Raw genomic sequence first — 22,358 nt, 5'->3', positions numbered from 1 at the left:
TGGTCAGCTAAGCAGTTTCAGGTGTTTGTTGACTGTGGCATGGATTCTACCTTTTCCTGAAGCTGCTGTGGAGAACCTAGTCGTACGTGGCGAGTGAAGGACACCACAGTCCTGGAGACCCTTAGCTGGGAGACTTTTCCGTTAGGAAAGCAAAGCTTTTTTGTGAGAAACCCCAGTGTGTTACTGTAACAGTAGGCCTGGGTTCTCTGCACTGCATGGTTCAAACTGCTTAACTTATCAGTCAACGTTAGGAAATACAGGGCCAAGTCATAACTCGTTGCCACTGAAGAAAACAATGGTGCCACAATTTTGCCAAATGTAAGATGGTGATTTCAGAGCCCAGCATCCCACCGTGCATGGAGGAAGGCTTTTCAGGAAGGCTTTTCAAAGGACCCTGACGCTCATCACGAGAGATGCCCTGAGGGCCTTAGAGTGCCAAGCCTGCCCTGGGGCTGCTCGTCCAACCTCGGAGGATGCTGTGCCTGTGAGCCGCATTCCGCCCTGCCCCTCCGGCTTCCCTGCCCTGGCAGCTGTGGTTTTGAGTTGTGACTTTGGTGTCTGGTGTCACTAACCCCACTCCTCTTGCGCAGGTGCCTGAGATCATCAGCTCCATCCGGCAGGCGGGCAAGATCGCCCGTCAGGAAGAGCTGCGCTGTCCCTCGGAGCTGGACGACACTTTCGCCAAGAAGTTCGAGGTGCTCTTCTGCGGCCGGGTCACTGTGGCCCACAAGAAGGCGCCGCCCGCGCTGATCGACGAGTGCATCGAGAAGTTCAACCACGTGAGCGGCGGCGGCGGCGGCGGCGGGGCCGGCCGGGACGCGCCCGTGGGGCCCCCGGCGGCGCCAGGCCCCCGGCCCATGCGCAAGTCCTTCTCCCAGCCCGGACTGCGCTCGCTGGCCTTCCGGAGGGAGTTCCAGGACGCCGGCCTCCGCAGCAGCACCTTCAGCTCCTTCGACGACGGCATCGAGAACCACCTCATCGGCGGACACAGTGTGGTGCAGCCCACAGATATTGAGGAGAACCGGACCATGCTCTTCACGGTAAAGTCGCCACAGCGGTCCGCTCCCCGACACCGGTCTGAAAAATTTCGGTTGTGGACACCCTTTCATTGCAGAAAGAATGCGGTTCAAGAGGGATGTTAAGCAGGGGATGCAAGTGTCAGCACAATTTTCAGTGGAGAACATTCTCTTACTAATTTATAAAACGCCTTTGTTAATCAGGGCAACGGGATTTTAAAAAGTAATAATCTATGTTTAAAGCAAGTGCCCAAACTGAAACACTAGTTTAGTTGCTTGGTTTTTGTTTGCTTGATTTTAAAACAGAAAATTGTTAAACTGATAGCCACAGGGAAGAAAGGGAATGGGTAAGGGTAGCCAGCTGTGAATTTCATGATGGCTTGAGTTTTTCTGGATGAATGGTCTTCCTGGGTGTGAATTGACAGGACTCTACCCTCTTCTGAAGTAAGCTGGTCTGTGGCCTTTTCCTTGGCATATTTCTGCCTCTTCTCATTTGCTTTAATAACAGTAGTGAGCAAACCTAGCTTAGATGTAGTACAGCCTTTTTGTGCTTACCAAGGGCAATGAAATGGCCAGCGCGTAAGGAAGCTGGCCACATAGGTTAGTGTGGTGTGGATAGAGCTGGATTTCAGAATCCACATGATGGATCTGGAGAGCTGGCCGAGCCTCCAAGAGCACACACTGCTCTCGCAGAGAAACTGAGTTCACAGCACCCACATAAGGTCACCGCCTGTCGCTCCAGTTCCTGCACACACCGGCACACACACACATACACACACAGTTAAAACATAATAAATTAATCCGTAAAAATCCGTGCGCCAGGACCACAGGGCTATCTTCCTCCTGAAGCTGCTGTGTTGGCAGTACCACCTGTGCTTTATAAACTGTGCTCACTATGCTTTCCCCAACACTGCTGTGTGGCTGAGAGAGCTGCTCAGTGCACTTGTTTGTAACTGGCTACAGCATGCTAGAATCACAGCCGTGAATAGTCTCTGCCCACACAGAATTTAGATTTCAGCGGTGCAGACAGGCAACTGACACACCAGGAATGGTGTAATTCCGACCACACTGAACACTGCAGAGAAGCAGTGGGCGCCGGGGAAGCGCCTGGGGAATCAGGAGAAGCGTCTTTGAGGAAGCAGAGGCTCCTAAGGGGCGGTAGACGGGGCCTCCTGGTCCTGGCAGGTGAGAGGGGAAGGAGCTGTACTGCAGATTCCGGAGACGATGCCCTGCTGCGCCACTGGCAGCCCCTCGTTGTCCTGCCTTTGCTTCCTAATCCTTCAGGTCGTGACTGAGATAGTGGCGTGACACGGGGAAGCAGTTGTGTCAGAGAGACCAGTAGTGACTGCACTTTCCAGGCTCTCTGCTTAGTTACAAGTAAACAAGAACCTTGTGTTCCCTGTGGTCCCTGGAATCTCCGTCTCCATGAGGCTGTAGATCTCCTTCGTTCCCTGCCGTAGTCACCAGCGCCTAGAACACAGCTGTGTCTGTAGGCTCTCAGGGAGATCAGTCCTTCCTGAGGGAGAAGGCCAGCAGACTGCACAGAAACTGGGAATGTGAGTTGGGGTGGAGCTAAGCTGGTAGCTCACATTCAGGATCTTGTTTTTAGTAAAAAAAAAAAAAAAAAAAAGATTGGGCAGTCTGAAAAATTTCAAGTACAGCATCAAATAGCTTTGGCTGTGGAGCAAAAGCATACGTAGGGAAGGAAAATAACAGAGGGCTAGAAGCCATGCGGTAGTCTAGGTGAGAGAGCGTCAGGTCTGAAGACAGTAGGGATGAAGAGTAGTGAGGATTGGGTGTGGGAAAGCCCTAGGCCTACATTCAACTCTAAATTCTCACCTGTTCTCTGTAGCCTACCCACATCCAAAGAAGAATGCTTCTCAGCAGAGAGATTTTCAAAGGTTATTTAAAAAGTGATGATCTTCCTTCTGTAGATCAGAACAGAAGGCTGCTAAGATATATAAAATGTGGAAATGCCGTTACTATCCTCCAGTAAGGGCTAGTGAGTGGGCTCCTTCCTTCTTAGAAAAACAGTCTGGACTGATCTGGAAGTATGCTGCTGTTAGAGTTAGCACACCTTGTCAGTCTCACGTGCCTGAACGACAGCTCAGAAATAGAACAAAAGTGTTCTGCGTACAAAGCTATGGTCTAAACTACAGGATGCCTTTTTTTGGACATCTTCATTAAGAGTGCAATTACCTTTGATTTACACCTCTGTCTCCACCAAGCTGGTTTCCCTGATTTGCAGTCCAGCTCAAAGTTCAGAGCTTGGAGGAGAAGCTTGTGAGGTAAAAGTGATACGAGGATGTGGCCGCTACCTCATTGGTTCCGAGGAGGGGTTGAGTCTGTGGAAACCAACACGGGAGTGGAGAAGTGTCAGCACAGGAGGCGGAGGTCGGGAGGTAGCCCTCCCCAGCCAGCCCGGCATCATGGCACTCTGCTGCCAGGAGCATTTTGGAAATTTTAAATAGAAACCATATTTTCTGGAAGATTCACTCGCATAGAAAACGAATTTCCTCTTGAAGGGGATGTGCAGTTTGAGGATTATTATTCTCGTTTACCTGTGTGGTCCTTTCCTTTCAGAATACTGCTGTATCACAAAGGTGTTTGTCTCCCGTCATTTGAAATCCATGGACTAACTGTAACTTTGACATTCTTTGACAGCAATATAGTCAAAGTCCACAGAGTTTGACACTTCCTGTGTATCCTCAGAGGTCATGACATGTGTAATGGATTCACCTTTTAGGAGAACCACATTTCTTTGTTTGTTTTTGTTTTTTAAGATTGGCCAGTCTGAAATTTACCTCATCAGTCCTGACACCAAAAAGATTGCATTGGAGAAAAATTTTAAGGAGATCTCCTTTTGCTCTCAGGTAAATTTTGACAGATTATTGATTTAATTTCAGTTCTTCTAATATATGCAGTAGAAGTGCTGTTGTGTAAAAAAGCATGTTTTTAATTTTGATTCTTGGTTGGTGGTCTTGTTTGATTCTTGATTTGTTTTTTTTCTCCTGCAGTGTACTAAGGCAAATTATAATCTTGAAATTAACAGTTTTGCTTTTTGGAACAATGTACTAGAGAAAATAAATCTACCTTCCTTTCTCTTCCCTGATATTGGTATTAATGCTTTCAAGCTATTTCCAAGGACTTATAGGTGTATGCATGTTTTATTTATAATTGATATGTGTATGTGTGTGTGCATGTTTTATATATAATTTATGTGTGTGTGCATGTTTTATATATAACTTATGTGTGTGTGCATGTTTTATATTTAATTGGATATATGTACATTTTTATATAATTAATATATGTGTGTACATGGTTTATACATATGTGTGTATTTTTATATAGAGTCAATTTTATATATAATGTTGTATAGAAACATTTCTACTTTCTTGAAATTCTTAATTTTTTTATTGTCATTATTTTCCTGTAAACTGTGAGAGATGATACTTACTTTTGAGGAGGTTTTTGCACTGAATGCCTTGAATGCACTGTCTTCTTGAAACTCTGTGTGTTTGATAGTTAAGTTTTCCAGTTGTGTTTCATAGAGAGACTTGGGAGAAATCTGTCATCTGTGATGAGGCAGCTTTCTCCAGATTGTCATGGCAAATAAGATGTCATTTATGTTTCTGTTTGGTAATTTTTTTTTCTTAAACTCTAGCTTTTCATTTCTGTAATATGATGTAAAAATCTTAGTTGTTTCTCAGTGTAAAATGTAAACTAATTGGTCAAAAAATACTATTTTCAGTTATGAAAATAAGTAATGTTCTTAACAAGTTGAATAGGGAAGCCTTTTCAGAGAAGGTACTGTGATAAATTCCCCTGTGTAGCAGCCTCTGTTATCTGCTTAGTTTGTTGATGGAGGACACCGATTGAGATCAGGATATCTCAGCAATTACTGACTGGAAAATGCTTGCCTGAAAGTGATATTATCCACAGAATCTTGATTCATGCCTAATTATGTTGAAATGTTAAAGTATTTGAAATTTGCTTTTTTAAAATCTTACCTACCTGCCTGTCTATTTATTTATTTATGAACGAGACAGAGTCTCTGCAGTCCAGGCTGTCCTGGATCTCACTAATGCAGACCACCCTGGTCTTTGAACTCACAGAGACATGCCCCTTCCCACTGCTGGCAGAAGATCCATGTAGCACTGTGCTGGGGGACCTTTGCTCTTTTACAGTTGTGTGGCAGTTTGTCCTCTCCTAAAGAAGTGCAGGTCGCCAGGCCGTCTGCACCTTAGGTCGAGGGCACCCAGGTTTCTGCAGGTGCTCTTTCAGAAGGCTCAAGATGTACTGAGAGCCACAGGGCAGGTTTCGAGTGTACTCAGGCTGCCCTTTGTCTCCCTCCCTGTCGCTGCGGTAAAGTACCTGGCAGAGGTAACTGCTGAGGTACAGTCGGCCACAGTGGCCAATCAGCGTGGGTGTGCACATGCAGGTGCTCAGCCTGCTTTCTCTTTCATTCGGTCCGGAGTGGCCCGTGTGCCAGTCACATTCAGTGTGTGCCCACTCAGCCCAATTGATGCAATCAAAGTCAAACCCCATATCTTCTCAGAGGCCCTCTCCCAGGTGCTGGAGAGATGGCTCGCTGGTGGAGAGCACTTGTTGCTCCTGCTGAGGACCCAGCTTCTCTTCCCAGCACCCACATGGCGGCTTGTAACCATTTCTCATCAGTTCCAGGGAATTAGACACCCACTTCTAGCCTCCACTGGCAACCAGCATGCATAAAGTGTACATACATACATGAAGGCAAAGCAGCCATGCACATTGAATAAGTCTGAAAAATTAGAGAGAACTAACACAGTTACTTGTGATAGATTCGTGAGGCAGGGACCCGGGCGCTCTGTCAGTGTCTGTTCCCTGCTGCCTTCAAAGCTTGTTGATGTGCTAAGAAAGAGCTCTCGGGACACTGGCAGAGTCCTGGCCTTCCTTTCAGAGACGTCAAGACTGCTCTTCTCAGTATATAAGTAAGCTTTTGCTCATTCTTCATGCTAGTTCCAGTTAGTATTTGCCTGTAATAGTAGCACACACATGTTGAATCTTTTTAGCCTCTGCACATGTGTTTGCTTGTGCGCTTATTCGTGTGTATTGGTGTGACTGTGTCTCTGGTGTGGAACCAATTTTAAGTAGCTTTTAGCCCTCAGTGCTGCTCCTGTGCACATGCCCCCAAAGCCCCAGTTTTTCTGTCAGCTACTCTCAGCCTAATTTTTACTACTAAAATGAGCATTAAGACTTTAATCTTCTCCCAGCACTCAGGGAGGCAGAGACAGGCAGATCTCTGTGAGTTCGAGGCCAGCCTGGTCTACCAAGTGAGTCTTCATAGGGCTACATAGAGAGTCCCTGTCTCAAAGAGGAAAAAAAAAGACTTGATTGGTTCTCCTCGTGAGGTAATCAAGGCAGCGTTCTAGCACAATGCTAATCTTCGTTTACAAACGCGCAAGCAGTAGCCTTATGCTCCTCAGAGCAGCGTCACCCTGAAGCTGCCCTCCGCCAGCCCCGCTCCTGCCCCGCACAGCTCACCCTCTTCTCCTTGCACAGGGTATTAGGCATGTGGACCACTTTGGGTTTATCTGCCGGGAGTGCTCTGGTGGCGGCGGCTTTCATTTCGTCTGTTACGTGTTCCAGTGCGCAAATGAGGCCCTGGTAAGAGGATGACACTGTCCACTGCAAACCCTGTGAGGAGTTCCGGCCCTGCCGAGCTCTCTGTGCTGAGCAGAGCGTAGAGCCCTGCTGACGTGGCAGTATTTGCTCTACTCACTCTGACCGACACCTTTCTGCTGCACATCTGAGCAGCAGAATTTTCATCTTAAGTTCCCGGAGTTTTGAAACATACGCTTGCCCTCAGCCCTGCTCTAATGCAGCCTTTAGAGCGCTGGCGCATCCATTTTACCCGAGGGCTTGTAAACCCAGCGCTACCCCTGAGGTAGGAAGACTGCAAGCTGCAGAGCCATACAGCAAGTTCATGACCCACTTGAGCCGTGTTGTGAGACCTGGTACTAAAAAAAGAAAAAAGGGGGGTGGGGGTGGGGAAAGAAGTAGAAAAGGAATGACTGAACTTCGGGCCAGAGGCACCGCTTTGTGCTTCGAAATGCTGTGTTTACCTTGTACCTCACCTGCTTTAAGAGCGTTGACTCTGGAGGTGGTCATTTTTAGACCACAGGCCACAGACCTAGCAATGATTTCCACAGTTTGCTGTCAGTCTGTGAAAAATAGCCCAGGAATAACTTCCCAAACAAAGTCTGTCTTGTACCGCTGTCCCCGCCAGCTGCCTTGCTGTTGACGCTTTCTCTCTGCTCAGGTGGACGAGATCATGATGACCCTGAAGCAGGCCTTCACGGTGGCTGCAGTGCAGCAGATTGCGAGTGCTCCGGCCCAGCTCTGTGAGGGCTGCCCCTTGCAGGGCCTGCACAAGCTCTGTGAGAGGATAGAGGGTGAGTAGGAGGCACCTGTAGCCTGGGGCACGCCGCCTCTGTTGGGGCTGCCTGCGGCAGGGTGAGCTCACACTGCAGGGGGGGTGTTCTGTCTGGCACAAAGCTAAGGCCCCACATCCCCTCTTGCCATCTCTCCAAGGCACCCTGAGGGTAATGGAGAGGTGAGGGATGGCTGAGCTGTGTGAGATTGGTGGGTCGTTCAGGGTGGCCGCCACAGAGGGCTAGACCAATAAGAGGTAAACGAGTTTCCCGTGCTCTTCCAGCGGAGGGTCCCCTGTAGTCTCTGCAGGGCAGTTTTAATGGAGGAGAGCAGAAAACCGGCTGTAGGGAGTAAATACGTGGGAATTTAAAAAACAAAGTCACAGTGACCTTATTAACTACAGTTTCTAGAAGCTTACAATGAAATGCCATCATTTGCAGGATTTATTTGATAGGAAGAAGAGCCAGTTGCTGTGCCAAGTTTTTTTTTTTTTAAGATATCAATTTTATCTTCATCATATTTCTGAGAAAAAAAGTGGATTATTTGTTATTTTATAAATAAATTAGAAGGTTAGAGCCATCCAGGGATAAACTAGCACATAGCAAGCCCAGAATCCACTGCCTGGACTGCTAACTGCAGTCAAGGGAGAGAGGAATGGTTCCTCTTGACTGAGGAATGTTCTGGCAGGAGCAGAGTCTGGTCCGGGTCAGCAGGGAGGGGCAGTAGATGGGGGGGGGGGGGGAGGTCGGTGGTTTTTTGGCGGAATCTGAAAAGTGAGGCGTTCTGTTTTTCTTTTCTTCATTTTGCATCTGGTTGTGTCTGTAGGAAGATGTCTGCAGGTGCGTATGTGTGCGTGTGGTTTCTGAGACAGTCACATGATTTAAGTTATACAATGTAGAAACAAAGATGTGAACATTTCTTGTGTAGCTATAGAATACTTGCCACAAACTAATTCTGTAAAGAACTATGTTGACATTTAGACCTGGTTTCTTTTTTTAATGTAATTGTGGGAAAACAAATATACCCAAAGAAGAAAATTCACCCTTCTCATCTTTTTTTCTGAAGAATAGAGTGCAATGGCCGCATGCCCACTGACAGTGAGGCCCACCGCTGCCGCCGTCCTCAGGGCCCCTCATCTTCCTGAGCCCTCGCCATTCGGCAGTCTTCCAGGCTACCACCACCCTACTGTCTGTTTTCCTGTGTGAGTGTGCGTGCACATGCGTGGGGGGGGGGCGTAATTTGCCGTGTGCGAATGTATGTATACCTGTGTCAGTGCCTGCAGAAGCCAGAACAGGGTGCTTTTTGCTGTCATTCTCTGCCTGTTGCCTTTCTTCAGGTTTTCTCTCACTGAGCCAGAGGCTGGTTTTGGCTGGACTAGTGTGCTGGCAAGTGCTGGGGTCCCCGTGTCTGCGAGCTCAGTGCAGGGTTATAGGGCAGGCAGAGTGCCCACTCTGATCTCGGCTTCACCTGCTTGCAGAGAGCACGCTCTGTCTTCCCACTGAGCTCTCTCCAGCCTCCCTTACTGACTCTAACACTGAGTTAGTCTAGGTTCCTTCTATGGAGCAATCATTAGGAGTTGTTTTCTCTGGTTTCTTTCACTTAGCATTATATGCTCTGGGTTTGCTCATTTTGTATATGTCAGAATGTTGTTTCTTTGAATGGCTGAATAATACTCTGTCAATTTGCATCTGTTTATTCACCACTGGGCATTTGGGTTCTTTTTGCCTCTTGGCTGTGAGCACTAATGCTAAGGATATTGGTATTGTCACATCTGTCTAGGTTTCTGTTTTGGGTTCTTTGGGTAAATGAAATTGCTGGTTTATGCCGCGAGTGTCCTAGTTAGGGTGCTATTGCTATGGTGAAACACCATGACCAAAACAGCTTGGGGGAGGTGGGGAAGAGTTTATTTGGCTCATACTTTCACATTGTAGTCAGTCATTGAAGGAAATCAGAACAGGAAATCAAACAGGGCAGGAACCTGGAGGCAGGGGCTAGTGTAGAGGCCATGGAGGGGGCTGCTTACAGACTTGCAATTCACGGCACGCTCAGCCTGCCCTCTTACAGAACCCAGGACCACCAGCCCAGGGATGGCTCCACCTACCATGGGCTGTGTTTCTCCCATCAGTCAGTAATTAAGAAAATGTCCTACAGGCTTGCATAGAGCCCAGTCTTACGGAGACATTTTCTCATTTGAAGTTCCCTCCTTTCAGATAACTCTGGCTTCTGTCAAGTTGGTATTAGACCAGCCGGCAAGCCCTCCTATCCTGTTCTACTGTGATTATATTTGCACTATTCTCAGATCCCAATTTCTCTACATTTTTACAGAAATGATTTCTATGAGGGTAGCTGTCCTAATAGGTATGAAATATCACTGGTTTATTTGTGTCTGTACTATTTGCTGACAGCATATAAACTGTATCTGGGAATGAGCAGTCTGCTGTAACAAGCAATCCCAACTGAGAGGCTCACTAGCTTTTTCCATAGTGGCTGTCGAGATAAGGCAAATGATGATGGAAATGCCCCTACGGGCTGACTGAGAAGCCAGCAGTGGCTTTGGACTTAGAGGAGATCATGATCTGTAGCACTGACTGCTGCTGACTTCCACTTGGTAAATCTGAGCGTTCAAAAAGCTATAGCTGGAACTTCTAATCAGCTCAACGTTTTGCAGTTTGGAGAATAATCACTCAGTTCTCTTTTACATGATAAAATCCAGCCAAGGCAGAAAACTGCAGGGCTATAGAGAGCACCCATTAAACATTAAGCACTTTTAAAGGAATAGGTGGCGCCGTAGGAGAGACCGCCTGGGAAGAAGGACTGATGACTTAATGGGTAGATTTGGGTCCTTGGATTTTTGTGGTTGCAGTTCCACTAAGTGGAATGAAGTGATCTGTGCCGTTAAATATTCCTGTAAGGGTTTTCTTGGCTGGGGACATACAGAGCTCAGAGGTGGAGCCCTGACCTAGCATGTGTGAGGGCCCAGGTTCTTGTGCCAACAGTCCTCACTAAACATCCCTAATCCTAACATCTAGAAGCCTCCGAAATCCAACAAGGCTGTGCCTCAGTGGTAGGGTGCTTGCCTTACTTGGATAACACCCTGGCTCAATCCCCATCACATCCACACCCCTCCGCATCCCTCCCCCCCCACACCCGTCATTCTATCAGGAAGTTATAGTCTGACCACAGACTATAGGAAGGTCCAGTAACAGCAGATGTAGTCAAGTTAAGCCCCCGAATGTATAGAATAGAATAAATACATTCGCTGTGTGGGTACACCTGCTGCTCGGTGCTAGCAGGTTCACACAGCCTCCAAGAAGGGAAGCTCTGGATTATGTACTTGAACTGTCTAACCATACAACTGCTGTGAGACTTCAACCTAGGAAGTACTTGATGAAATTTAGAGTTCGTCTTGGTTTAAGACAAAATAAGGAAGAATAACATCCTGGAAGCTGAGGTGCCTGCTGTACTTTGGGTAGGGTCAGCACCCTGTGCCTAGTGTAGCCAAGAGGGAGGGCTGGGCTGACTGACCTCTGCTAAAAGAGGCAGGAACACTGGCTTTGGGACAGGCTGGCTCCTGACAGGCCCTTTGGCCTCTGAGTTCCTAGGTCCCTGTGGACTGCAGCAGACTCAGCTGAACAGTAGAGGTGCCGTTGCCGTGGAGGCTGGGTTATCAGAGTTTTCTCAATCTTCATATCTTCTGACATCAAGAAAACGCACGAGGCCCTGAACTGTGCTCCTGCAGGAATGGAATGGCTTAAGTAAATGCTAATGGGTACTGGGCTTTTAGGTGGTCATTTTTTTTTTATCACTTTTCTTCAGAATCCTTTGTAATGCTAATAGACCGGCCTCAAGACGGTTAAACATAGGATGAGAAGAACCGTTAGCCACACTAGTAGCATGACGGGGACATAAGTAGAATGTAAGGGAGCAGTAGGCCTCGGCTTGCAATGCAGTCCTGCTTGCTTTTTATTGAGAAGTATTCTTACGTCCTCACATGGTGAGAAGAGTCATCATCTCTGAAGGAAATGTCCGGGTTGTCTGTAGTATTTCAATATCAAACAGTGACCTGGAGCGACGTCTGTCTGAGGCAGTGCAAAAGGTCGTATTTGAAGAGGTTCATAAACTCTCTTGTCCCTGGCTTGCCTGAATGTGAAATTGGGATGATGGCATGCTCTTCTGGAGTTGCTCTGAGACTTAGCGAAGGAGGAGGCTCAGCCTTGGTGTGCAGCTCCACACAGCGGCGGGCAATGCAGAGTGGTACCACTGTTGGTGAATAGAAGCGTCCTGAAGTGGGCGGGTGAGGACGTCAAGGAAGGGAGTTGGAGGGTGGCGAGGCCAACTCGGAACGTCCCCCGTAGACTGTTCATTTTCTCTCTTCTTGACAGGCATGAATTCATCTAAAACCAAATTGGAACTCCAGAAGCACCTGACCACACTGACCAATCAGGAGCAGGCAACTATCTTCGAGGAAGTTCAGGTACAGTATGCTGTGGTGTGGAGCGCCAGGAGCCTGCTTATGAGTGGCCTGTGGACTAGCCGTGAGGGGCAGCCCTGTCCCCACCCTGGACTGAGCCAGTGCTGGGCCCTCAGACCAGGGGAGGCTGTAGGTCTGCGTGCTCTCCTTTGCCCCTGGGAACCTCTCCCAGCCTCTTCCCACCTGGGATTTCAGCTCCTTCTGTGGAAGCCTCAAGACATTTGTATATGGCTTTGAGCATAACTGTTCCAACTTTTTTTTTTTTTTTTTTGCCTATTTTGAAAACACATGTGTCACGTTATATATTTAGAGCTTGTAATAAATTGAAGCTTAAAATGAAAACAGAACAAAACCACCGCACACAGACTCATGGGCTATGTGTGTTAAACTGGGAAGTGTGCTCTCGCCATGCTTGGAGCTGCTGCCTCCAGGCAAACCAGGCCTCTGCGTCAGCCTACCCATGGCCTGATTATCATGAATGTCTTACAAGATCAACACAGTTTTCATGCCTGCCACAGCTGGAAGCCATTTTTGTAAGGTTTTGGCACTTTTTGAGTAGGTGAGTGCATCGGAACAAAGAATTACTATGTCTGTGTGTGTCGTGTCCACTAGTGACCTGACAAGTTCTACAGTTAGGGGCTGACTAAAACAAACAAGCAGGTAGCTTGTGTGTCTGTTCTCACCCCCTCGTGGGGGAGGGGATGGAAAGGTTCAGCTTTTCTTTCTGGTCTCTCACTGAAGTTCTCTTCTTCCCTTTGTCTATAGAATTCGAATATATTTGTTGTTGTTGTCTTAATTTCCCAGATGGCCTCTGGGGCTGTTTTTACAGTTTTTGTTTGCCTGTATGTTTTATTGAGACTCTGCTTTGCTTGTGATTCTTAATGCACTGCAATAGAAGTCAACGCCATCTATGCCAATCCAGTAAGGGCACGGTGCTCCACGTCCCTCGGGAGCATCTTCCTGGTGAGCACGGAAGACGTCCTTCCTTCCCTAATGCAGGTTTTCACTTACGGACAGCACCATGCGGCTCTTCCTAAAGGGATGACTCAGTGTGGGCAGTTCAGATACCGCCCTGCAGCAGTGAGGAGCCTAGTGAACAGGATCCCTCTCCGCTGTCAACAGAAACACTTCAAAAGGCAGATGATGAAAGTTCACTGAAAAGGCAGAAGTATTCTGTCGATGTTGAAGAATGCAGTTTAATGTTCTCCACAGCTCTAGAGTTTTGATCCCTCTGAAGAACAGAAGCAGTCAAGCTGTTCACTGGCTCGGAAACCCAGCTCACTCTTTGCCCTCTGCCAACGCAAACATGGGCTCTTTTTGAGTGATGCCAATTTGATCTTCTCTGATGGCATATTGATGATGTTCTTCCTGCCTGGCTTTCATGGTTTTTCTACAACATTTTATAGGTTCTGTCACTAGCCAGCGACGAGTGGCTGGCCCTACTAATGTATTTGAAATTCACATGGAACAAAAAAGGGTCATATTAAAAATGTGTATAGTCTTTCCTGGAGGGTAATTTATTTCTGAAAAACCCTCCCAATGGCCGATTATTATAAGGCCAATGTAATTACTTCTAAAAATTATACCTATTATTTTGTTATTAATGATGCATGTCATACTCAGTGTTTCTTTAGGAGAAAACTTACAGAATAACTAGGCAGCTGGTACTGGAGATGATGGTAGCTGACCTTGAGTCCTCAGAGTACCCGGTAGCAGATGGGCACTGGGAAGCTAGCCTCACCTCTCCTAAAAGAACTCACCACAGAACCACCTTTTTATTTTTAAGCTGTGTGACAGACATGACTTTCAAACATACCCAGGAGCAGCGATGCCATGGGGTCTTCCTCTTTTCTCGTGCTGCCCTGCTCTTTTCAAGTGCCCAAATTGCATGGGCATCTTCAGCAGAAACAAGTGCTTTCAAGCAACATTGCAGTAATAACAATAATAAAACAGTGGCTCCACATCTCAGTAATAATAATAGAACAGTGGCTCCACATTTTAAATAATACAAGTGAAGTGTGTCTTAAATGATTTCCTTGGAACACCTTAGACTTTTCAGTATTTGGATTCTACTGTCAGTGTCAGGAATTTTTCTCTTTCTTCTATGATACTTCGAAGACCCTTGAGGAAACAAGGCTAAGAAAGAAATTAACTTGTGGTGCTTTTAGCATGCAGCTGGTTGTTCGGGATTGCTTAAATTGGTGTAGAACGTGTTTGTAAGAAAGCATACAAAGGGGTGGCGTATGTGCCTGTGCAGTCAGCACCAGTGCTGAGCAGGGAGCCTTTTCTCCGCTGCTGAACGCACTCCGCTGCCCTGGGTATCGCTGCCCTGGGTATCGCTGCCCTGGGTATCGCTGCCCTGGGTATCGCTGCCCTGGGTAACTGCCATCCCAGCTCCTGGCACCTCTGATTGTGAACAGGAAGTGAATTAATCACAAAGCGACGCTGCTCAACTTGATTCAGTCATTTTTGTGGTTGTCACTCTGATTAATGAATTAAAGTTATATTCATTATAACTTAAAAGAAGTAGTGGCTTAACCACTGTCAGAATGGGGAAGCCACATGGGAGCTCTCAGGGTGGTGCCACATCCCTCATCTTTGTGAGCACAGTGAGAGGGAAGCGTCTTGATATTTCGGTTCTCTTGAGGAGGTGTTTATTTCTTGGCTTTGTGTGACACCACAGGCAGTGAATGCGCTTCTGCGGCCCTGCAGTGATGCCTTGGGTGCTTAGTGAGCTCCGGTGGGGCCTCATGGCTTCTGTGGCCAATGGCAGTCAACTGCAGCACTCTACCGTGCCTGCTTGCGACCTCATTTTCTGCCAGTTTGAGTAGTTTTGTCCCCCTCTCTTCATGTCTTTGGTATGTGTATGGAAGCCCTCGCAGCTTCCACTATGTAGTTCCAGTGATCACACGCGTCAGCTGGTTGGCAGCAAGTGCCTTCATCTGCTGAGCCATCTTGTCAACCTTTAAACCTTACCACGTAGGAGGACCTTTTTCTAAGGAAGAGCCTATCAGAAGTCTGGATTAGTGTTTGTGACTTGAAGGATAATACCACTTTTCCTTAGTTAGCTGGGAAGGAATTTGTCAGTAATGCCATTGCTCCAACTCTGCTGCTTGTATAGCTGATCCGTGTGTCACTTTGTTGGCCTGTTAAAGGGTAGGCTGCAAGTGTGCAGTTACAGAGGAGGACTGCAGTGGAGCTGACAGAGAGGCAAAGCTTATGGGCCAGATACTCACTGTTTCTCTGGGGTAATTTGGGTGATTGGTTTTTATTTACATTCACAGAAAGTAATACACTAAATTAGATGGCTTTTAAAAATACTCTGTGGCTGATAGTTCAAATGCAAAGATTTGGGGCCTGGAGGAACCTACACTCTATTTTGTGTGTCATTCATTATCTTTTTAGTCAAGGGGGAAGCTATATGTTCTGATTTGTAGAATTGTGCCTCGCCACTGCTAACACATTAAAAGTCGGTGAGAGAATTTAAAGAAAGAAAGGCTGAAAAGGGGAAGGGAAGGGAGGAGGGGAGGGAGAGAGACAGCGAGGAGGAGGAGGGGGGGAATGGGAGGAGGAGGAGGGAGGGGGAATGGGAGGACCGACTAAGCACTTGGCATTCAGTTTTCTGTGGAAGTACTGCTTCCCGGGGGTGCCGCTAAGTGCCACAGGACAAGCACATTCACCATGTGACAGCCTGACCCGGGGTCCTAATTGCTGTTCCTTTCTAGGTCCCTTACCATAAGAGCTTATAAATGTGCAATCGTTATGGCTCCGGGTGTTTACACAGAGTGTGCTTCATCTGTTCTGAAAAGCTGTTTATTTATTAACTATTTTGACCGCCACTCTCTGATGTTAAAAGATTTATCTTGGGTAAAAGGACATGAAAGATCATCTCCTAAATCTGGCCGAGTGGCTGGTCTGTGCCTTTTAAAAACATTACCTCACTCTTAGGGTCACTAGTGCCCTCTAGTGGGAGCATTGAGAAAAAAGCGCTAGTTGCTGGGTGGGAGCTCTTAGCACTTTGAAAGGGGATGTGTTTGCAGTTTGTTGATAAATAAAAATAAATGTAATGTTTATGTTTCTGATTTTCTCCAAAAGAAATTGAGACCAAGAAACGAGCAGCGGGAGAATGAATTAATTATTTCTTTTTTGAGATGTTTGTATGAAGAGAAGCAAAAAGAGCACAGCCACACTGGGGAGCCGAAGCAGGTACGCGCTTTCAGACCCCTGTGCTTTTATAGGGCTCCTGTGTGCACAAGCTGGAGAGTTCATGAGAGGCGGAAGCCTTTGTTTCTCCATCAGTTTCACTTGTTGCGGGTAGAGAGAAAAGGAGGGCGTGTTGGTTGGGTTTAAAGGTGACGAGAGAAGTTTCTGTCTGAGCCGTAGCACACTGTAGCTGCTGATGAGCGGAGGAGTCATGTGCTTGGGGAAGCTGGCGTTGTCTCCTCCGTCCTTTGAGAAGTGGCGGTGAACTGTTCAGCGCAGCTGCCCTTGGGAGTATACGCAGGGTTTCTCATCGTGCAAAGGCTGTGTCAGTGCGAGACAGTGTCCCTGGCCTGCCGGAGGGGGAAGCCTAGCTCCGCGTCGTTCAGTCAGAACCTCCATTAATTCCATTTGGAGAAGAAAGTGCTGTCCCCTCCCATCCATTCTGCCATAGGCTTCTTGTAGTTCTTTGAGGGTGCCCTGCCAAAATCCGGAGCTTCCCGTCTGCACGGTCTGCCGTCAGGATTGTGGAGTATGGGTTCAGCGTGCTCGGGCCGTGGACCGGATCCCTGTGTCTCTCTCGTTGGTTAGTAATAGCTTCAATCCCTGAGCATTTTATATGGCTGCAGTTACTGGTCCAGAAACTCTAGCGGGAAACCAGCGGGGGAGGGCCGTCAGGTCCCTTAGTTTTCTCAGAGGACCCTTCCTGTGTTTTAGTCTATCCCACCCTAACTCCCTGGGCAGGGTGCACGTGAGTACAGGGTGCTCCTAGCCGTGCTGCGGCCTGTGGCTCACAGGCATTTCTGTCTGGCAACCTGGACTCCGTGCTGTTTAATTGGGCGCAGGCTTTGCAACTCCCTTCAAACTCCCTTCGTTTGCTGTCTGCGTGCCAGTTGGCTTTGACTGAACGTAGAGCCCTCGTGGTCCCTGAAACTGTGTTGTTTCGCTGTCTCACTGGCTAGCCTAGGGCTTGGAGCAGCAGCCTGACACTGAAACCCACTGTGCCCTCAGCTTTTGGCCTCAGTGTGCTGCCAGCCCTCTCTCCCGAGCCTTTTCCCGTAGAGCCATCTTGGAGTCCCGAGCTCACCTCTCTACTGACAGCGTAGCCCCACCCAGGCAAGGTTTCCAGAGACTTCTCTAGTTTACTTCAACTGATTGATTTTACACACACACACACACACACACACACACACACACCCCTTAAACCCTTATGCCACTAACTGTTTCTGATTTTCTTTGTGAGTCAGTCTGACATATTCCAACAGGAATAGCTTATAATTGTTAGAAAAGCAAATGAAGCACTCACAGTGGATGGAAGTTTTGACCAAAGTACAAATTTATTTTTATCGACCTTCATGATTTGGGTGTAACTCAGTCCTTTGGAGAAATATGTTTAATGTTTTGTTTTGTTTTGTTTTGTTTTCTATTTTCAAAACACCAGAGGCTTTGATGTAAGAGAGAGAGGGCCTCACGGTCAGCGCTGGCACCTGCAGCACATCCTGCTCATGAGTTCTTCCACTCAGGTTTTTTTTCTTTTTTGCTATGTAGAAAAGGCTGGTCTTGAACTCACAGCCATCCTCCTACTACCCCCTCCTGGGTGCCAGATTACAGTCAAGTGCCGATATACCTGGCTCTAGCAGCATTTTTAGTTGGGTAGTAAAATACTCATTTTAGAGTTAAGAAAGTGTGAACAGATATCAGGAAGTTTGTTAGTGAGATCTAAATATATTATTCTAAGCATACTTTAAAACATAACAGAATTGAGTGCCACATTATTAGTTATGGGTCCTCCTGATTTGTTTTCAAGTAAATTTTTTCCTTTTTTTTAAATATTTTATTAGGAAAAAAATGTCAAGTATACCGACCAGATGAGAGGATTAGACCACGAGCACTTATAGCCCCCATTCATCATGCCAATTTTACCAAATTGTTAACATTTTGTAAATTTGCTTTGTCAAGTATCTACCGTTTATATTAACCCATTTTATTTTGATGCCGTTCAAAGCATGCCTTTGATAAACTCTCTGTCCCCAGATACTTGGGCATGCATCTCATTATCAACAGTTTGGGTTTTTGTTGTTTGTTTGCTTGCTTGGTTTCTGGTATGTAGTTTCCCCATCTGTTAAAGGGGGAAAACCCAAAGAGAGTTCAAGGTAAAGCCTCCACACCTGAAATTATCATCTTAAAAGAAAAACCTTCTAGATGTTTATTTTAAGATAATACAGTACTTTTATAACATAGCTAGGTACGGTATTTTCTAAAGGTAAATTGTAAGCACACAGTACTTGGGAATTACAATTGAGTTCTGGCCTAGGGAAGAAAAAGTCATCTTTTTGGAAACAGAAGGGTACAGAAGTAGAAATTCCCCAGGCCCATTTAAAAGCACAAGCATGTAGCTTCTCTTTTTCCCTGTAGGATCTACCAATACTACTTTATTTAACCTTTCAGTCAGTATTCCCTTTACTTCCAAAACCATCGGTCCAGTTTGCTTCTAATATATAAACATCTCATGAGCCTGAAAGCAGTTCTGGATCACCTTAGCTTTGTGTGTGACCTGGTGGGGGCCTCCTCAGGGCAGGCCGTTTTGTGGGTGAGTGTCTACCCTGACAGCTGCCCTGCCTTGAGCCTGGGCACTCTTATTCTTGGCATCAGTGTGTGGGACCACTTGCAGCTCATAGAGAGCTTGCTCGGAGTGCAGAACCTGAGCAAGTGCTGGTGCCGTCTGTCTCTTGCTCAGGTGTGTGCTCCCGCAGGCCTCTGTGATGGACGCGGCTCTTAAGCCAGTGTTGCACGCCCACATATTTCCACTCACTGCTGCCTCCTAGGAGGACACGGAGTCAATGTCGGTGCTCCTTCTTGAAGAAAATTTTAAGCTAACAGCTGTTCTTCTAGGAGAACACGGAGTCAATGTCGGTGTTCCTTCTTGAAGAAAGTTTTAAGCTAACAGCTGTTCTTCTAGGAGAACACGGAGTCAATGTCGGTGTTCCTTCTTGAAGAAAGTTTTAAGCTAACAGCTGTTCTTCTAGGAGAACACGGAGTCAATGTCGGTGTTCCTTCTTGAAGAAAGTTTTAAGCTAACAGCTGTTCTCCTAGGAGAACACGGAGTCAATGTCGGTGTTCCTTCTTGAAGAAAGTTTTAAGCTAACAGCTGTTCTTCTCACATGTGTTCTAATGCTGCATAATGAATGGAATTATGGAAGTGGATAATTATGTAGTTTTTGTCTGAGGGTGACTCTTGTCTGAACCCCCTTTCTCTCATAAACACTGAAGGGGTAGAGCATTCATCAGTGAATTGGGATTTTATTATTTCAAAGAAGACAATAGAGTCTTTGAATAGTTGAAAACACTTTAAAAATGTTTACTTAGCAGTAGGAATTAGGCTATATTAAAAGAGCCTTGTGTAGCCATGGTTTGGCAGAAAAGAAAGAATGCTAGCAGAGCCCTGGAATGGTGGGCCCTTGTGTGCCGATGCTAAGGCCACGGGCTGGAATCAGTTCAGGGAGAGAAACGTGGTGACACCTGCTGTGGCTGCAGATGCTCAGTCCCTGTGCGCCCCCGAGGGCGTCCCCATTATTCCCCCGTAAAGCCTTTCATGTGGGTGCCCAAGGAGAGTTCACAGGAGACTTCACTGCAGCCTCCTTCATGAGAGCAGGACAGTGGAATAAATACTTAATACCAGGAAGAGGTGGGTTATACAATGCAGTCACGTGTACTCTCGCTGAAGTGAGTCAACCGAAAACACTTGTCAGCATGGATGGCCCTCAGAAACCATATTGGGAGGAGAAAGGTAATTATAGAAAGATTTGTGCAGTTTGGTGTGTGTGTGTGTTGTATTTAAATCTAGATTCCACATAGGAGAGAAAAAGTGTCATTTGTCCTTCTGAGTTCTGGCTTATTTCAGTTAGCGTGATTTTCTCTAGGTCCATCAATCTCCCTTCACATGACATAATCCCGCTCTTTTGCATGTCTGAGCTGAAACTGCTGTGTATGTGAACCACATTCCTTTATCTAATGGCGTCTAAGCTGATTCTGTTCTCGCTAATTTGAATAGAGCTGCAGGAAACATGGCTATGAAGGCATCTCTGTATGCTGGCTTAGACTCCTGTGAATACATAACCAAGAGTGGCCTTCCTGGCTCACAGGGTAGCTCTGTTTCTAGAGTTTTGAAGAAGCTTCATGCTGACTTCCACAGTGGTCACAGCACTTCCCATGAACAATGACACCTTTGACGAAGGTGTTTATTTGCATGTTAGGCGGCATCTATTTTATGAATACCGGTAGATAAAAATACGAAGTCTGAGTTGAGATAGTAAGCACCACATTCAGGAGAGCGTTGTCAGGGTGGCGGGAACTGGTGTCAGGAGGTTGTGATGAAGTCTAATGACCCCCACTGAGAGCAGAAGCCGGAACACAGGGAGTGGGCATGAGTAGCGACAGACGTGGAGGAGGCGCTGAGCTCTGACTGGTGGAATGTGTAGTAATTCACTTACAGGTCATGGCAGGTCCGGAAGACAGTTGAGTCTACGGGGGCAGCAGCTAACGCACTGGCTGTGCCACGCAGCTCAGGAGCAGCAGAGGCAGTCAGCTGTCTGTCTGTCCCGGGATGCGCTGCCCTCCCGTCCCTCCCTCCTGGCTGTGCGGACCTGGCTTGGCCAGGGCAAAGGCATTCTGGTGTTAGCCTCTCCGCTTTCCTCGGTGCTTGAGGAACTTATCAAGTACTGCAGAGAGTGTGCTGCCGTCTAGAGCGAGAGCGCTTGTCTTTTTCTGACAAACCCATCATCTAGCAGGGAGCAGTCAGGTGAGGCTCCGTGGAAGCAACACAGCGTGGAGATTTAGGGGATAATGTTTTTGGAAATATACCTCTTTGCTTACCAGAAACATTATATATTTAGTGGCTGTCAGATTCCACCATGCTTTTGGTTTAGTGTGTGTAGCTGAGAGAAGGAAGCTTGGTTTCAAAGGAGAAAGAAAGGGATCATGAAATAACAGAAGAGGGAGAAAAAGAAAAAAGATAGACTCTAAAAAGGGATGAAGGGCTTACTATAGAAAAGATGGATTCAAAGCTGGGCATAGTGGTACAGGCCTTTATTCCCAGCACTTGGGGAGGCAGAGGCAGGCAGATCAGTGTGAGTCTGAGGCCAGCCTGGTTTACAGAGTGAGTCCAGAACACCCAAGACTACTTAGTGTCTGAATGCCCCCATGTAAGTGATTGCTTTATTTTAAAAGGTTAGCAAAGTAATTTTCATCCCGTTCCTATGCTCGCTGCTCGCCCTATCCCCACCTGTTGTGGTCTCAGAGCAAAGTGCTGTGATTAGATGATTGTCACTCCCAGGTTACCGGAGTGGAAATCCAGGCTCAGAGAAAATGGGAAATTTGCACTCGGCCACAGGTGGGAAGTAGCAGATGTTGATTCAGTGGCTTGGTCCAGCTGCTGATTGGATTCAAGCGCACACTCTCCTTCACGCGAGATGGCAGCGCTGGAGTTGCAGGCATGCCGCTAGGAGCACACGGGTCCCCAGGCTCTCAGAAGGATGGGCCAGAGCTTGTTCCTCCGTGTGCATCGGAGGGGAGACGCGCTAGTCGACTCACTTTCAGTGCTTCTCTCCTCCAGACCCCTCAGGTGGCAGCAGAGAACATTGGGAGTGAACTGCCCCCCAGTGCCAGCCGGTTCAGGCTAGATTCACTGAAGAACAGAGCGAAGAGGTCCTTAACGGAGTCCTTGGAGAGCATTCTGTCCCGGGTAAGTGGCGCCATCTTAAACAGAGCCTGAGAGTTAGCTCTATTTTATTTCTCATCAGAGCAAGAATTGTCCACGTGGTATTTATTCTTACCCATTTGTTTATCGAGACAGCGCCACACTGTGTGCCATAGTCTGACCTCATTCTCCCAACCCTAGGTCTGGAAGTTACACTCTTCTGCAGTCTGTGCTCCCAAGACTGTTCTTCTTGGCATAGTTCCTATAAAGAATGTAGATTATGTATGCCAAGATGTAGGTACCAGCTTCTCTAGTGTCTGTAGGGACAAGTTAAAAAGCCATCCTGTCACCTCCTTTGGTTAGGTATTTAAAATATTTAACCCGTGGGCCAAATCCTACCAGTCTCTTCGGCTTTGCAAATAAAGCTTACTTTATCTACCAGTACCATTCATCCATCCCCTGTGCTCTAAGGCTACTTTTGTAGAGAGCTGAGTGCTTGTTACCGAGGCCACGTGACTTACAAATGGTAAGGTGCTTATGAGATACTTGTTTTCAAGATCTT

The 22,358-nt window shown here is 47.0% G+C and overlaps 1 protein-coding gene across 4 annotated transcripts in view; it reads left to right on the top strand.

Moving 5' to 3' along the window:
• Positions 1 to 22,358, top strand: part of Tbc1d1 (TBC1 domain family member 1) — a 187,162-nt gene that overhangs the window by 96,289 nt on the left and 68,515 nt on the right. For all 4 annotated transcript variants that reach the window (XM_021647714.2, XM_021647715.2, XM_021647717.2 and 1 more), the window contains 7 exons: positions 591 to 1,040; positions 3,800 to 3,889; positions 6,558 to 6,662; positions 7,318 to 7,450; positions 11,813 to 11,904; positions 15,997 to 16,107; positions 21,713 to 21,841. In XM_021647714.2, coding sequence (XP_021503389.1) covers positions 591 to 1,040; positions 3,800 to 3,889; positions 6,558 to 6,662; positions 7,318 to 7,450; positions 11,813 to 11,904; positions 15,997 to 16,107; positions 21,713 to 21,841 — 1,110 coding nt within the window. The remainder of the gene's footprint in view (positions 1 to 590; positions 1,041 to 3,799; positions 3,890 to 6,557; positions 6,663 to 7,317; positions 7,451 to 11,812; positions 11,905 to 15,996; positions 16,108 to 21,712; positions 21,842 to 22,358) is intronic.

Source organism: Meriones unguiculatus, chromosome 12, assembly GCF_030254825.1.
Source record: "Meriones unguiculatus strain TT.TT164.6M chromosome 12, Bangor_MerUng_6.1, whole genome shotgun sequence".
In the NCBI taxonomy this organism is placed as follows: domain Eukaryota; kingdom Metazoa; phylum Chordata; class Mammalia; order Rodentia; family Muridae; genus Meriones; species Meriones unguiculatus.
This window is presented reverse-complemented; position numbering and strand designations above follow the sequence as displayed.